Source organism: Melanerpes formicivorus, unplaced genomic scaffold (assembly GCF_026170545.1).
Source record: "Melanerpes formicivorus ecotype bairdi unplaced genomic scaffold, bMelFor1.0.p_v2 SCAF_3, whole genome shotgun sequence".
NCBI classification, from domain to species: domain Eukaryota; kingdom Metazoa; phylum Chordata; class Aves; order Piciformes; family Picidae; genus Melanerpes; species Melanerpes formicivorus.
This window is the reverse complement of record NW_027142355.1, coordinates 25,623,544-25,639,236: the sequence shown is the minus strand read 5'-3', so window position 1 is coordinate 25,639,236 and position 15,693 is coordinate 25,623,544. Positions and strand designations below refer to the sequence as shown.

Genomic DNA, 15,693 nt, shown 5'->3' with positions numbered 1-15,693 from the left:
ACAAATGATTCTAAATTGTGGGTCTGCTATTCCGTTGATTTGATTAACCTCTTCTCCTTTGTGATTCATCAAAAGGATAGGGGGGGGGAAAAATAAATCCTATTTTAATTAAAACCAGCTTCACTATATTAAAAATAAGACAGGTAGAAAATGCCAAAGATCTCCATAATTTCTTCAGTAATACCAAGAAGTAAATTTTTCCACCTCTGTGAGAGCGTAACAAGTGAAATGTGGCGTCTGTGAACACGTATTTTTACATCTAAATTATTCCAGCTGCCTTTCTCCACTATATTGAAACCTGTAAACTTCAATTTGCAAGTTTATGGGGAAACAAAAGCAGCTTCAGCATAGCAATTTGTTGCCCCATCGCAGCTACCAACTCTTGTACATGGCTCCAAGTAAACCAAGGATTGTGTGAAGTCCAGTCAGGGCATTTCTTGAGCATTGTGAGGCATTGGAACAAGCTGCCCAGGGAGGTGGAGAAGTCACCATCCCTGGAGTGCTCAAAAAAAGAAGTAGATGGGGCTCTTCAGGACATGGTCTAGCAGTCATGAAGGTGTTAGGTAGAAGACTGGATTTCATGATCTTAATGATTCTCCGATCTTGACATATAACTGGAAATGTTTGCAGCTAAACTAACCTCTTTGAAAATCTAAATTTCGGTGCCACTTAATGATTCCAAGTGGTTTGCATGGCTTCATTCCATTCAAAGATGACACTACATCACAGAATCACACAACACAGTTGTGGCTGGAAGGGACCTCTAGAGGTCATCAGGTCCAAACTCCCTGCTTAAGAAGGGCTGCCCAGAACCACATCTAGATAGCATTTTAGTATCTCTATGGATGGAGACTTCACAGCCCCCATGGTCAATCTGTGACAGTGCTCTGCTACCCTCACGTGTAACAAAGTGTTTCCTGACATTTAGAGGGTACCTCCTATATGTGCATTTTTACCCTCTTGCCAGGCATCACTGAAGAGTGCCCTGTACCCTTCCTTCAGGTACACACAGTTAAGATCTGCCTTGAGCCTTCTCCTCTCTAGGCTCAGCAGTCCCAGGTCTCTCAGCCTCTTCTCATAGGACAAATGCTCCCAACCCTTAAACATCTTCATGACTCTTGTCGGGCTCTTTCCAGTATGCCCCTCTCTCCCAATGGGGAGCCCAGCACTGGATCCAGCACTTTTCAACAGGCTGAGCAGAGGGGAAGGACCACTGCTGACAATCCATTGGCAGAATGTTCTCTAACACAGCCCAAGACACCTTCAGCCTTCTTTGTGGCAGGGACGCTGTGCTGGCTGCTTACATTCAACCTGTTGCTCACCACAACCCTTAGGTCTTGTTCTGCTTTTCAGCTTGGTGATGGCCAGCATGTCACAGTGCCTAAGGCTGTTCCTCTCCAAAGGCAGGAATTTGCAATTCCTTTGGTTGGGCTTCATAAATTTCCTGTCAGTCCATTTCTTCAACACCTCCAGGGCCCTCTGGACAGCAGCACAACTCTCTGGCTCATTTGCCATTCCTCCCAGTCTGGTGTCATCTGAAAACTTGCTGAGGGTACACTGCCCCACTGTCCAGATCAGTAATTAAAATGTTGAACAAGACTAAATTCAGTAGGATCCTAAGTTACCAGACTGCAGCTCAACTTACTACTGCTGATCACCACCATTCAGCCAGGTTTTGATCCATCTCACCATCTGCTCATTCAGCCTGTACACTGCCCATTTCTCTATTGGAATAATATGGAAAACTATCTAAAAGGCTATACTGAAGACCAGACAGACAATGCTCACTGCTTTCCTTTTGTCTACCAGACATTTCATCATGTAAGTTCATCAAGTTGGTCAAGCATGAATTCCCCTGGATGAAGCCATGCTGACCACTCCTGGTGAGTTTCTTGTTCTAATGACCTCTGCAAACCACTTAAATAGAACATTCTAATATAGTTTCCCTAAAAGTCTCCCAGATCTGAAGGAGTGATGATTTTGCCACATTGTATAATAAAATATGAAGCCATTTTCACAAGTTCTCTATCTCTGAAGTGATGCCCCTGAAAACACACAACTCCATGTTCAAGCAGTCAAAAATCTACCCTGTGATTAAACCAGAAAGCTGAAGCCTGTGCATTGACTCCTCCACAGCTACAAAGGTGGAAACTTCTCTGACAGCTCCCTGGTTTGACAATGCCCTATAAAATGGTCTGTTCCAATTGATGACACTCTCATTTGTACACTTCTGCTGTTTTGTAAGAAAGAAACCTGCTGCAAGAGGCATTTTTAATAGCTCTGGTCTGATGCCCATAAAAGCCAACACTGATAACTCATTTAAGCAAAGCTGCTCAAGAAAAGACTCCTGGGTCTTGTTTTTCATTCCCATGAACGGTCAAAATTTGTTGCTACTCTTTACAGAAGATTTCATTAGCTTTGTGCTTTTAAGGGCAACTACTAAAATTTAATGTACTATTTCCTATGATTTATGTCCCTTCCGAGCATACCCTTTCTGCCTTCAATCCTTCTAAAGAAAAGGGTGCACATTTATAGTGCCCCAAAGCCATAATTTAAGATTTGAATAAACATAACTTGCTAATTTCTGGTGCTGAATCTTTGTTTTGACCCCTGGCAGGAAGCAACAAATAGATGGTTCATGTGAAAAAATGGGTCCTTTAAAGATATTGGTCGTGATTTTGCTCTGCATCATCATCAAGTCTGGATGAAAATGGGTGTCAGAGACCAATAACCTCAAAGCCCCACGGCAAATCTTCTTGAAAAGTGTTGCTCATACAGCTACATCTAGAGTTTAAAGGAAGTTAAGTCTTTTTAAAAACAGAGGCATTTAATTTGACAAAGCCACTCTTTCAAATCCATTGCAACAACATTTCATCCTGGGAAAATTCCAAGTACTTTGAAAGCCACATGAGCCACATTCAACATCATCTTAATGCACACAGGCAGGAAAACCAAGTCTCACCAAAAAGTGCACAGTAGTCCACTGCCTTACATTGGAACCACACAGAAAAACAGAGAGAGAGTCATTGAAAGAATCAGATCTGAGGCCAGTAGAGAATCAGAATGGCTTGGGTTGGAAGGGACCTTAAAGGTCATCCAGTTCCAACCCAACACCATGGGCAGGGACACCTCCCACTAGACCATATTGCTCAAGGCCTCAACCAGTGTAGCCTCAAACACCTCCAGGGAGTGCCAAATTCTTATGTCTATTAATGGACTGACACTCATATCCTTCTCCAGGGCCCTTTTTTCCTTAACCAATTTTAGAACAGAATCAAGATAGATCAAGAATGACCCTTTTGGCTTTCCTCACATGGATCTAAAAATCACCTTACTTTCCCTTTCCTTCCCTAAACACACACATACAGATTACACACGTCAAGGTTTAGCATCAAGTCAGAGCACAAATTATCAGTGAGGATCAGTGACAGAAATCATGGTCCTGCAAAAATGAACATACAAAAGTTACTTCAAGGATTTTGCCTTTCCTGTGCAGCTGCAAACCCTTCTTAAGCTGCAAGACCAAAATTCTTCTTTGCAGGCACAAAAATTTACCTTAATAACAAACTCTGCTTTTTGTGCAGCACTGCAATGACAGTGGGAGAATCAGACTCATTGCTGCATTCCCACCAGCCTCTGATCAAGTCCTTGGGTGAATTTGTGCAAATGCAAAGCCAGGAAAACTCTGCTTCAGTGAGGGGATCATTTAATTTTCCATACAAATGCTAGACAAAAACCATCCAGCTGGTGTCAGATCTTCAGGTGAGGTGACCAGGACAAAAATAATCTTTTCTGTATTAGTTCAGCATGTTTGTTCCATGGAAGTGAAAGCACCTCTGGCAAGTTGCTAATGGTACAAGTCTGGGAGGAGTGGCTGACACCCCATCAGGCTCTGCTGCCATGCAGTGAGACCAGGACAGACTGGACAGCTGGGCTGAAGGGAACATCAGAAGTTCAACAAGGAAAGAGCAGAGTCCTGCACCTGTGGAAGAACAATCCCCTGCACCAGCACAGGTGAGAGGGCTGACCTGCTGGAAAGCAGCTCCATAGAGAAGGAACTAGAAGTTATAGTGCACAAAAATTCACCATGAGCCATCAGTGTGTGCTCACAGCCAAGGCAGCCAACCGTCTGCAGTGCCTTATGAAGAGTGTGGCCACTGGGTCACGGGAGTTTCTTCTTCCCCTCTACTCTGCCCTAGTGAAGCCATGGCTGGAGTCCAGTTACAGGCTCCCCAGTTCAAAAGAGACTCTACCGAAGGGAGTCCAGTGGAGGTTACAAAGATGGCAAGGGGACTGGATCATCTTTCTGTGGCAGTTTAGGCTGGGTGCCTCCTGTTCCTGCCACATACACCTCTGGTGTCCCAGGTGTCCAGCCCAGTAGGTGGACACAGGAAGCTGTATATATCATACCCATAATATCCTGCGCCCTATAAATCCATCTGCAGTCATTCTCTTCCTCTTTCCTCCCTCTCTGCTCCCGTGGGAGGTGCTCCCTATCAGGTAACGGTGGGGGAGTTATCCCAAGGCCTCTTAGGCCTGGCTAGGCCTAATGCCAGGAGGAGAAGGGGGGAGGTGCAGTCTCAGACCTGACCAGCCTGAGACTAGCCTAGCAGCAGTGAGGCAGGAAGAGTGAGCCCTGGGGGTTTTGGGTGTACCTTCAGGTGGGGAGATGGGAAAGGTTGGGGACCTTTGGATTTGGTTTAAGGGACTCTGTACGCTTTGGGATTCTTTGATGACTGCGCTTGTACTTTCTGTGAAACACTAAGTGCTTTTCTATTTGAAGTTTCTATCACTTTGCAATCCATTTCTGTGAGTGTCATTCTTTTGCCGCTCTCAGGGGCAAGAGAGGATCTGCCTGGCTCAAACCAGGACATTTTCTCATGATTGAAGGCTGAGACCTGGAGCTGTTTAGTATGGAGAAGAGCAGCCAGAGAAGGGATCTTCTCAACACTCAGCATAAGCTAAAGGGCAAAGGACAAGAGGATGGGGCCAGACACTTTTGAATGGTGCCCAATGTGGGACAGGGAGGCAAAGGATACAAACTGAAACAGAGGAAGCTCCATTTCAACTTCAGAGAAATAAAAAATTATTTCCTATGAGGGTGCCAGAGCCACAGAGTGGGCTGTGAAGCCTCCTTCGCTGGAGAGATTCCAAACCCACCTGGCCATTGTAATCCTGGGCATCCTGCTCCAGGTGACCCTGCTTTAGCAAGAGGGTTGGACTGGATGACCTCCAGAGGTTGCTTCCAAAACCAATGTCACAACAGCATTTTCAGAGCCACTTTAAAATACAGATCCTAAAGTTCTGGTTCCTGCTGGTATTTTGCATGGCCAAGTCCAAATGTCTTGAAATATTTTCTCCTATATGCAAGTACTTGTGTTGTTGGGGGGGGGGGGGGGAGGGGGGAAAGCCAAGAGCAGTAACTAGAGTTCACTTAAGAAGCCACCACACTACTTGGATCTAGAAGACACATTTTTCTCTTGGAGTTGAGAAGTGTATTATCTGTTCAGCATATAATTTACAGATGCCAAGAACATTATTTGTCATCACCTCAGCTCATCTTTGTAGATTTGTACAAAGTATTCTCAGGAATGTTTCAGGGAAGTGCACTCCTGGGTTTGTCATGTACTGGGTGAGCACATTTCATAGTTCCAGGAAGAGCCTGGCAATGCAGAAATCTTCATAAACACTCTTCAGAGTACAGAAGGTTCAAGCAGAGAAATATGATTTACAAGTTAATTTATTTCTCTGAACTAGCATGAAGGGGAAATGTTAGTGGTGAGGCACCGTATCTACAATCCTCAGGTGAACATTACTGAAGGTTTTGTTTATTTTACCTGGAGCAGGAACAGCTTTAATTTCCTTATAAAGATTCTACAGGACAAGGTAACATCTCCTTTGGGAAGTGAAAGCAGAAAGGACTCCAAATGTTGGCATCTTTGCCGAGATGGACTGAATGAGTCAGTGGTTTATAATGACAGGCATTAATATGCACAGCCACTTGTTCATCAATAGAAAGCTAAAGAACTTAAAATGACTAAAGGCAGAAACGGCTTTTGTGATGCACACACAAGTTTTAGAGTCTGATAGCTTTGCAGTCCTGGAAAAGGCCACTTATAAATAAAATTACATGGATAAAATATAGGTAGGTACACTGTGCACTTGAAGCAAAAGCATATGCATACTTTATGCTGATCAAATGTTATAATCTGCATCTTTCCAGTCTGAGGAACGCTTGTCCAACACTTCACTGAACAATACATAACAAAGAGCCAGAGAGGAGATTTTCTGGTGCCTTGGGCATGAAGAGAAAGAATAAATTGGTAAAAAACAATTTTTTTTAAGACAGATTTTTAGAACTACCACATCTCAACAGACCTACACTGACTTGCTGGAGCTGAGGATGAAGCCATCCTTTTTGCAAAGAGATCCATGGAAAGGACAAGAGGTGACAGGTTCAAATTACTCCTGGAGAGAATGCAAAAGGAGACAAGAGAAATTCCTCACAAGAACAATCAGCCATTGGAATCACCTCTCCAGGAAAGTGGTGGAGTCCCCAGCATTTGACACTTAAGATTCAGCTGGTCAGGGTGACCCCCGGGGGACAAGACTTGTCACTGATCTCCATCTAGACATCAAACTGTTGAACATTACCCTCTGGACATAACCACCCAACCAATTTGTTATCCACCCATCAAATGTGTATCTCTCCAATTTAGTGAGGAGGAAGCTGTGGGGGGCCATGTCAAAGACATTACAGAAATCCAGGTAGACAACACCTGTGCTTTGGGACAGGGTATGGTGTTAACTCTTCAGTATTGAGTCAAAGGTTGGACTGATGATCTTCAATGTCTCTTCCAACCAGATATATTCTGTGACTCCCTCGTCCACTGATATATTCGCTTTGCTACAGAAGGCCCAATAGGTTGGTTAGGCAGACCTTGCCCTTGGTAAAGCCATGCTGGCTGTCTCAAATCACCTCCATGTAGGTCACTTCTCTATTATTCATTGTATTCTTTTGTTGAACAAGGACAATTCCACTTACTAATCTACTGAAACAATACAAGGATTAATTCCCCATCTGTGCAGCACTTTCAAAGCCTCCTACACCAATGAAGCAGAGTGTCTTGATCAGTCTTTGTTATAGTAACAAGTATACAAAGATCACCACCAGGTTATTCCTGATTTTAGACTTTTAGTCAAAGTCACATAGTTTTCACGACAAAAGCATCTTTGACCTTTTGGCTCCAACACAGCAAGAAAACCTTTTTGCAACATCTACACTTACCTGTCTGCCTACATTAAATAATGTAGAGGAGACCCCCATGCAAACTGAACTGACCACTATCTATCTCTGCTGCCCAAGATACCAAAACATGATCAAGATCCCAACAGGCAGGGAAAACCCAGGTTTCCCCCTCTCGCAGAAGAGGAGAGAAGAAAGGGGATGGACAATTTGCCAAAAGAAAACTGCAAATATGGCCAAGTTCTGTCCCTGGACACACCACTCATTTCATGGCATTGCACATATCACTTTCAGTCTTTGTTTCAGGACCTTCTGTCAGCAGCCATCCCTGAAGAGGAGATGATACACCCACTACTGAACATGTACAAAAAAATTCTGTGAGGAATGCATGGGACTTAAATACTCACTGCTGGAGCTTCCAGGAGTACTGAACTGAGAAGCCTCAAGGAATTTCCGAGGTGTAGACAAGTTAGTAACATCCATAAGTGGTACAGGAGAGGCATCCTTCACAAGTGAACTGTATGAGGGGAAAGAATTCAGGCAGTTTGTAATTTACAGCCATAGTCCACAACAAATAATCCATTTATTTCTCAAACTCTTAAGCCTAAGCAACAGATTGACAGAATGGTTTTGCTCCAAGAGGTTTATGAAACTTGAAGTGCAAACCCAGGGATAAATACAAGTTGGTGTCTCTATACACACGAGCAATGATAAGGGAACACTGTCATAGCAAAAGCAAAATTGGCTTTTCCCAAGGCCTCTCAGAATGTAACAGCACTTTAGATTTGTCTGCCTGGTCACAGCAACATAGTCAAGAAAAAGGCCTGTCTTCATAGGAGAGGTGCTTCATCCCCGTGAGCGTCTTGGTTACCCTCCTCTGTACCCATTCCAGCAGGTCCATGCCACTCTTGTGTTAAGGGCCCCAGAGCAGGACACAGTCCTACCAGGTAAGGTCTCACCAGAGCAGAGTGGCAAAACTGCCTATCTCCTCCTCCTTTTGACACAGCCTTCTGGGCTGCAAGTGCCCATTGCTTGCTGATGTGCAGCTTCTCGTCCATCACTACCCCCAAGTCCTTTTCTGCAGGGCTGCTCTCATTTTCATCATTCCCCAGCCTGTATTAATATTGAAGGCTGCCCTGACCTTGGTGGAGGACCTTGCTTGCACTTTGCCTTATTGAATGAAGCTCATGAGACTGAAGATCTTTAAAATCATTCCATCCAACTGTCCAAAACAAAAAGACTCCACCAGACATTGGAGCCAGAAAGTCAGTGAAAAAAAGCTACCAAATCCCAGCACAGTGGCAGCTGCAAGGGACCTCCGGAGATCATCTAGTCTAACACCCCTGCTAAAGCAGGGTCACCAAAAGCAGGTTGCCCATGATTGCATCCAGATGGGTTTGGAGTCTCCCCAGAGAAGGAGATTCCATAACCTGTCTGGACAGCCCACCCCAGGGCGCCAGAACCCTCACAGCAAAGAGGTCCCTTCTCATGTTCAGATGGAATTTCTTGCGTTCCCATTTGCCCCCCAAGTCACATTATCAGATATCTATGGTGTCCAACAGGGAATGTGGAAAAAGACAGAAACCAAGAAGATAAAGGGTGCCTGTAGCAGCCATACACAACTTGAGTTAGTGAGCTGCTGCAGAGTCCGGGTACACCAAAGCTTTATGTCTGTTTTTAATTAACAAGATGAGTGAGGAAGGGACTGAAGGCTTGCTAGAAACTCTCCTTCCTCGGAATTTAAACTTCAATCAACACTTTATTTCATACATTCATTTAATGCAATTTACTGTATCTCTTCTCTTGTTTTCAGTAAGCATTTTTTATTCCTTCTCATAATAAACTGCCACTTAATCTTTTTCTCTGCTTCTGTGGCTCCCCCTTTTCCTCCCCATCACTGTTTATTAGCTCTCCTACACAAGATATCTTCCAACACTGTCTCTGTCTTTTCTAGCCACTGTCTTTTTCCCTCCCCTCTCAGTAACTCAATAGAGATGCACTAAAACTTAAAATTCACAGAATTAGGTAAAAATAGCACCTCTACTGCAGCTGAATTCCTCTGATCAGATGCACCAAGCAATTTCACCTTCTTAAAATACCTTAGAAACAGAACACAGCCAAGAACATTGCTCAATATTGCAGCCTCTGGCTAGTAACCTTAGGGTTAGCTGGAAGCCTTTTAAACCTTGGGTACTTCCCAGAAAAGATGAGCCATTTTTCCCTGTGTTCTTCCCTTCACCAGACCTGAGCCTCATGATCATGACATTTGCAGGAAAGGTATATGCAGAGATGGAAAAGAATGCTGTAAGGAATTGACCTCATCAAAATTCTGTGGCAAGCAGCAAAATCCCAACAGAATCAGTAAGCAAAAGTGAAAGAACAAGAACAGTCTGTTCACAGGCTCCAAGATGCATCAACATATTTGGTGGGCTTTTGTTCCCCACAGCCATAAGCATGAGAAATTTGCTTGCCAAAAATGAAAGGTTGAAGTGTAAGTCAAGAGCGTTCTCCCAAGAAAGGGAGAATGGCATCCTCTTCTCTTCCAAAGCTGTTGCCCTCAGCTAGCACCACAGCAAACCCACCTTATTCTCCCTTTCTCCTTGTTGCGTTGTCCTACTCGGTTAGTTGACTTGATGTAAAGATGACGGTGCAGCTCATCTATCAGGACCAGGTGCATGTTCATCTTCTTACTATGGAGCTCCAGACGCAGATCACTCAGTCCCTCCACCTGAAGAAGGGGGCCCTCCAAGGAGTCCACTGCTGACACCTGGAAAGAGAACACATGACAACTTCTGCAGGTCAATTCATTCATCTCTCAGGACTTTTGCATCTCAATAGTTTCCTCTAAAAATAAGGAGCTGGAGCACCGGACCAGTCTGCCCAGAAAGGAGCCTCCTTCTTCAGAGAGAATCCAAACTTGCCTGGACATTGTACTCCTAGGTGACCTGCTCTAAGACGGAGGTTTGAATAGATGGTCTCCAAAGCTCCCTTCCAATCTCCACCATGCTTGGATTCTGTGGACACCATGAGGATTCTATACATACAGCCTTTTAAAGCACAAAATGTTCAAGCCAGTATTTTTTTATTTCTATTCCTAGAAGAAAATGCAATATATAAAAAGGGTCCAAGATCTGAACAGCTCCAATTTAATGAGCAGTCTTCAAACATTTTGAGCCTATGCATAAAATAAGCTCATTAAAACACAGCTCATTCAATAAAAACCAAAGCAGAGTTTATCACAAAGTAAGAGGATTATGAAGTAGAGAAGTTAGAAAAAGAGACTGACAACAATGTCTTATTGTGTTTGTTCTTCTCATTGCAGAGATACCAACAAATCATAAACAGGGAGGAAATGGCTTAAGTTTTATTTGCCTACAGTGATGTCATGACATGGCTCTGTAGACTGGAAGACGAGGCTTCCTAACCTGTGTCAGGTAGCTACAGCATTTAAATCTGCAGCCATCAGGTAATGAAAGCTAGTGATGGTTCAAAGGTAGTTTTGAACTCTGAAAGAGTGAGGAGGAGTTAAACAATACAATCAGAGAATGGTTTGGGTGGGAAGGGATCTTAAAGATCACCTAGTTCCTACCCCCTGCCATGGGCAGGGATACCTCCGCTACACTCAGCCTGGAGAGGAGGAGACTCAGGGGTGACCTTATCATTCTCTACAACTACCTGAAGGGAAGTTGTAGACAGGCAGATGATGGTCTCTTCTCCCAGGCACCCAGTACCAGAACAAGAGGACACAGTCTCAGGCTGCACCAGGGGAGGTTCAGGTTGGATGTTAGGAAGAAGTTCTATACAGAAAGAGTGATTGCCCATTGGAATGGGCTGCCCAAGGAGGTGGTGGAGTTGCCATCATTGGAGGTGTTCAGGAGGAGACTTGATGGGGTGCTTGGTGCCATGGGTTAGCTGTTTGGGTGGGTTGGATTGGTTAATGGGTTGGACACGATGACCTTGAAGGTCTCTTCCAACCTGGTTTGGTTTATTCTAAATAAAGGTTTATTCTAAATACACAAGGTTGCTCAAGTCCACATCCAAACTGGCATTGAATCCTTCGAGGGAGGAGCCATCCACAACTCTGGGCAACCTGTTCCAGCATCTCACCACCCTCACTGTGAAAAGTATTTTCCTAATATCCATTCTAAATCTGCCCTACAGCTTCAACCCATTCCCTTTCGTACTATCACTACAAGCTTTCTTGTAAGCCCCCTTCAGTATTGGAAGGCTACTATAAGGTCTCCCCAGAGCCTTCTCTTCTCCAGGCTCAACAACCCCAGCTCTCTCTGCCTGTTCCTGTAAGGGAGGTGCTCCAGCCCTCTGATCATTTTCATGGCCTCCTCTGGACCCACTCCAACAGTTCAATATTCTGTCACAGGACTGGAGACAGTACTCCAGGTGAGATCTCAAGAGAGCAGAACAAAGGGTCAGAATCATCTCACTTGTCCTGCTGGTTACACTTCTTTTCATGCAGCCCAGGACAGAGTTGGCTTTCTGTGCTGCAAGTGCACAAATACATGATTATTAAGGCTCATAGTAAGGAAAAGAAAATTGCACAAGCAACAGAGATCCAAACATGGAGTAACAAAGGCATCACTTCTCTGCTGATACACTTCCAAAGTGACTAACTGACATCTACCTGATTCAGGAACCTCATTTTTATTTATATCCTAAAAATAAAAGCGTGGACAAAAGCACCAGGAACACTAACTCAGTGCCTACAAGCAACACTATCCACGTGCATCTCTCCTAGCTTACCTGTATCTCCAACTATTTAACAAAGCACCTCCACAGTTACTAAATAAATAATAGCATCTCTCTGCAACTCCCCAAAGTCTCAGTGCTGAAGTTCTAAGAAACTAGAAGCAGCGTGTTAGGCATAAAAAATACAGGGAACAAAAGTTTACAATAAAATGAAAAAAACCCTTAATAACTGAAGATGCTATTCCCAACATCAGACATTTCCCTGCACTTCAGGATGTATGCTTGTGGCAAAAAAAATAATAAACCACATTAAAAATGAAAAGCAAGGAGATGAAGCAACCAAGCAGCCAAGCTAAGGTCTGCTCCCTTAATACCAGTAAATATTAACTACTCTGAAAGAACGTCTATCAACAGTGTATTGCTTTGCTTGCCTCTAAGCCAAGAGTGACCATGCAGCTGGTTTGGGACAGTCAGGCTTTTTATAGTAAGAGCAGTGTGGATGAGCAAGCTTGAACTTTTTCCTTCCTCCTCAAAAATTTTGCCCAGAAATCCCCAACTAGGAAATTCTCTTCTCTGCATGAGATGAGCATGCACTTGCTTACAGTCTTTATATTACAGCTCAGTCCTGAGAAAGGATTCATGTCACATAATTAATCACAGAGGAGTAAACAGGCTCCTAAGCCCACCAGTGCTGTAAATTCAACACCTTTCATGGGGTTCCTATCACCTGACACAAAGCATGATCTACCCTCTTTCTTCCCAGCTTTTATTGTAGACAGTTACAGGACTCAATTCCACCACAGAGGTGGGTGGAAGGGACCTCTGGAGATCATGTAGTACTTTACTAAACCAGGATCACACACAGCAGGTTGCCCAGGATCATACCCAGGTGGGTGTGGAATTGAGGAGACTCCATAGCCTCTCTAGGTAGCCTGCTCCAGGGCTCCACCACACTCACAAGAGGAAAGGTTTTCCTTACAACTAGGTGGAACTCCCTGTGTTCCAGATTATGCTCATTTTCCTGTCACTGGACACCACTGAAAATAGTCAGGCCCTATCTTCTTGCCCCCTACCCTTTAGCTCTTCCTGAGCATTCAAAAGATCCCCTCAGTCTGCTCTTCTCCAGGCTCAACAGCCCCAGGCTCCTCCTCACAGAGATGCTCCAGGCCCCTTAGCATCTTTGTAGCCTCTGCTGGATACTTTCCAGTACTTACCTGTTTCTCTTGAACTGGGGAACCCAGCAGTGGACAAATTACTCCAAATGTGTCCTCACTAGGTCAGAGTAGATGGGGAGGAGAACCTCCCTTGACCTCTTGATAGCACTCTTAACACACCCCAGGAGACCACTGGCCTTCTTGGTTACAAGGACACATCGCTGGTTCATACAGGGCATACCACATGGTGTTTGGCCATAACATCATAAACCCACACCACACATGAAGCAAAACCCCCCAAAAGCTGGTATGCCAGGCTGCATACAAATAGAGAAGACTCAGCAGGCACGCAAACAGCTTAGAAACCCTTGGCAGAAGTGTGTTAATTTTTATCGTTTCCTTTGGCAGGTAGAGATGTACCCCACAATTCCCAATACCACAGGCACTTTAACCCTCCCCAGTCACTTCAGCAGATTTGCAGACACTCATCACTGCCCTGAAAGCTGTCAGCAATTTCACCAAAGCAAGAACAAAATCAGGAACAACATTTGTCAAACTGAGAAGCTGAGAGATGAAAATGCAACTAGGGAAGAACTGCAAAGCAAGGAGGAAACTGACATTAAAAAAGGTTCCAAGGCACCCAGGAAAAGTATTATCTAAAAACCAAGCAACAAAAAATTAAAGCTTTCCACCCAGATCATTTGGCCCTATTTTTGTCCTCACAGTTCCTAAAGAGTTAGTTGTTCTCTCAATTAATTAAGAGCAACACACAGTTCTCAAACACATCTTTTGAGAAACAAATGGAACACTCATTTACTGCACTTAACAACCCACACCCTCCCCAACAACAATAAAACCAAAAAAATTCCATGCTGTTATGCACTGAATGTTCTTCCCCTGGAGAAAGCTGGGAGTGTATTTTTAGGTGGGGCTTTTGGGTTGGGCATTCTGTTTTGCTGATTTTTCTGTTGTTATTTGGTTGGGTTCGAGTTTTTGGTTGGTTGGTTGGGCTTTGCTGGGGTTTTTTTGTTTGGTTTTGTTTTTAATGGCCTTCCTGATATGGCCTGAAATTGTGCCATGGGAGGCTTAGGTTGGGTATTAGGAAAAATTTCTTAACTGACAGACTGGTCAGGCACTGGAACAGGCTGCCCAGGGAGGTGGAGGAGTCACCATCCCTGGAGGTGTTCAAGAAATGTGTGGATACGGCACTCTGGGACATGGGTGAATGACTATGGTGGTGTTAGATTGACGGCTGGGCTCAGTCTTAGAAGTCTTTTTCCAACTGAAACAATTCCAAGATTATATGAGAATTCTGTAAAGAACAACATTAATAGATGAGGGGCGAGCAACTGATGTCGTTTACCTGGACCTGAGCAAAGCCTTCGACACTGTCCCGCACCACATCCTGGTCTCCAAACTGGTGACACATGGGTTTGATGGGTGACCACTAGATGGTTAAGGAACTGGCTTGATGGCCGCACCCAAAGAGTGGCTGTCAATGGCTCCATGTCCCAGTGGAGGCCAGTGACAAGCGGAGTCCCTCAGGGATCAGTCCTGGGACCTGTCTTGTTCAACATCTTTGTGGGTGACATGGACAGTGGCATTGAGTGCACCCTCAGCAAGTTTGCTGATGACACCAAGCTGTGTGGTGCAGCAGACACGCTGGAGGGAAGGGAGGCCATCCAGAGGGACCTTGACAGGCTGGAGAGGTGGGCACAAGCCAACCTCAGGAGGTTCAATAAGAGCAAGTGCAGGGTCCTGCAGCTGGGTCGAGGCAATCCCAGGCACAAATACAGGCTGGGCAGTGGCTGGCTGGAAAGCAGCCCTGAGGAGAGAGACTTGGGGGTGCTGGTGGACAAAAAGCTCACCAGGAGCTCTCAGTGTGCACTTGCAGCCCGCAAAGCCAATCAGATCCTGGGCTGCATCAGGAGAAGTGTGGCCAGCAGGGCAAGGGAGGTGATCCTCCCCCTCTACACAGCCCTGGTGAGACCCCACCTGGAGTACTGCATCCAGTTCAGGAGCCCCTATTACAAGAGGGATGTGGAGGTGCTGGAAGGTGTCCAGAGAAGGGCCACAAGGATGATCAGAGGGCTGGAGCACCTCTCCTATGAGGGCAGACTGAAGGAGTTGGGGCTGTTCAGTCTGCAGAAGAGAAGGCTCCAAGGTGACCTAATTGTGGCCTTCCAGTATCTGAAGGGGGCCTACAGGAAGGCTGGGGAAGGACTTCTCAGGATCTCAGGTAGTGATAGCACTAAGGGGAATGGAATGAAGCTGGAGGTGGGGAGATTCAGGCTGGATGTGGGGAGGAAGTTCTTCACCATGAGAGTGGTGAAGCCCTGGAATGGGTTGTCCAGGGAGGTGGTTGAGGCCCCGTCCCTGGAGGTGTTTAAGAGCAGGCTGGATGAGGCTCTGGCCAGCCTGATCTAGTGTGGGGTGTCCCTGCCCATGGCAGGGGGGTTGGAACTGGATGATCCTTGTGGTCCCTTCCAACCCTGACTGATACTATGAAACCAAGGAAAAGATGCATTCTAGGAAGAAACTTAAGTGCTGGGGGTTAAACATGCTTGAATCGCCAGCATCATGCTTAAG

At 45.1% G+C, this 15,693-nt stretch overlaps 1 protein-coding gene across 1 annotated transcript in view; it reads right to left on the bottom strand.

Annotated features, from left to right (window-relative positions):
• Nucleotides 1–15,693, bottom strand: part of EXOC4 (exocyst complex component 4) — a 517,764-nt gene that overhangs the window by 445,460 nt on the left and 56,611 nt on the right. The window contains exons 4-5 of the mRNA XM_068169085.1: nt 9,829–10,013; nt 7,654–7,763 (exon numbers count right to left, since the gene is read on the bottom strand). Coding sequence (XP_068025186.1) covers nt 7,654–7,763; nt 9,829–10,013 — 295 coding nt within the window. The remainder of the gene's footprint in view (nt 1–7,653; nt 7,764–9,828; nt 10,014–15,693) is intronic.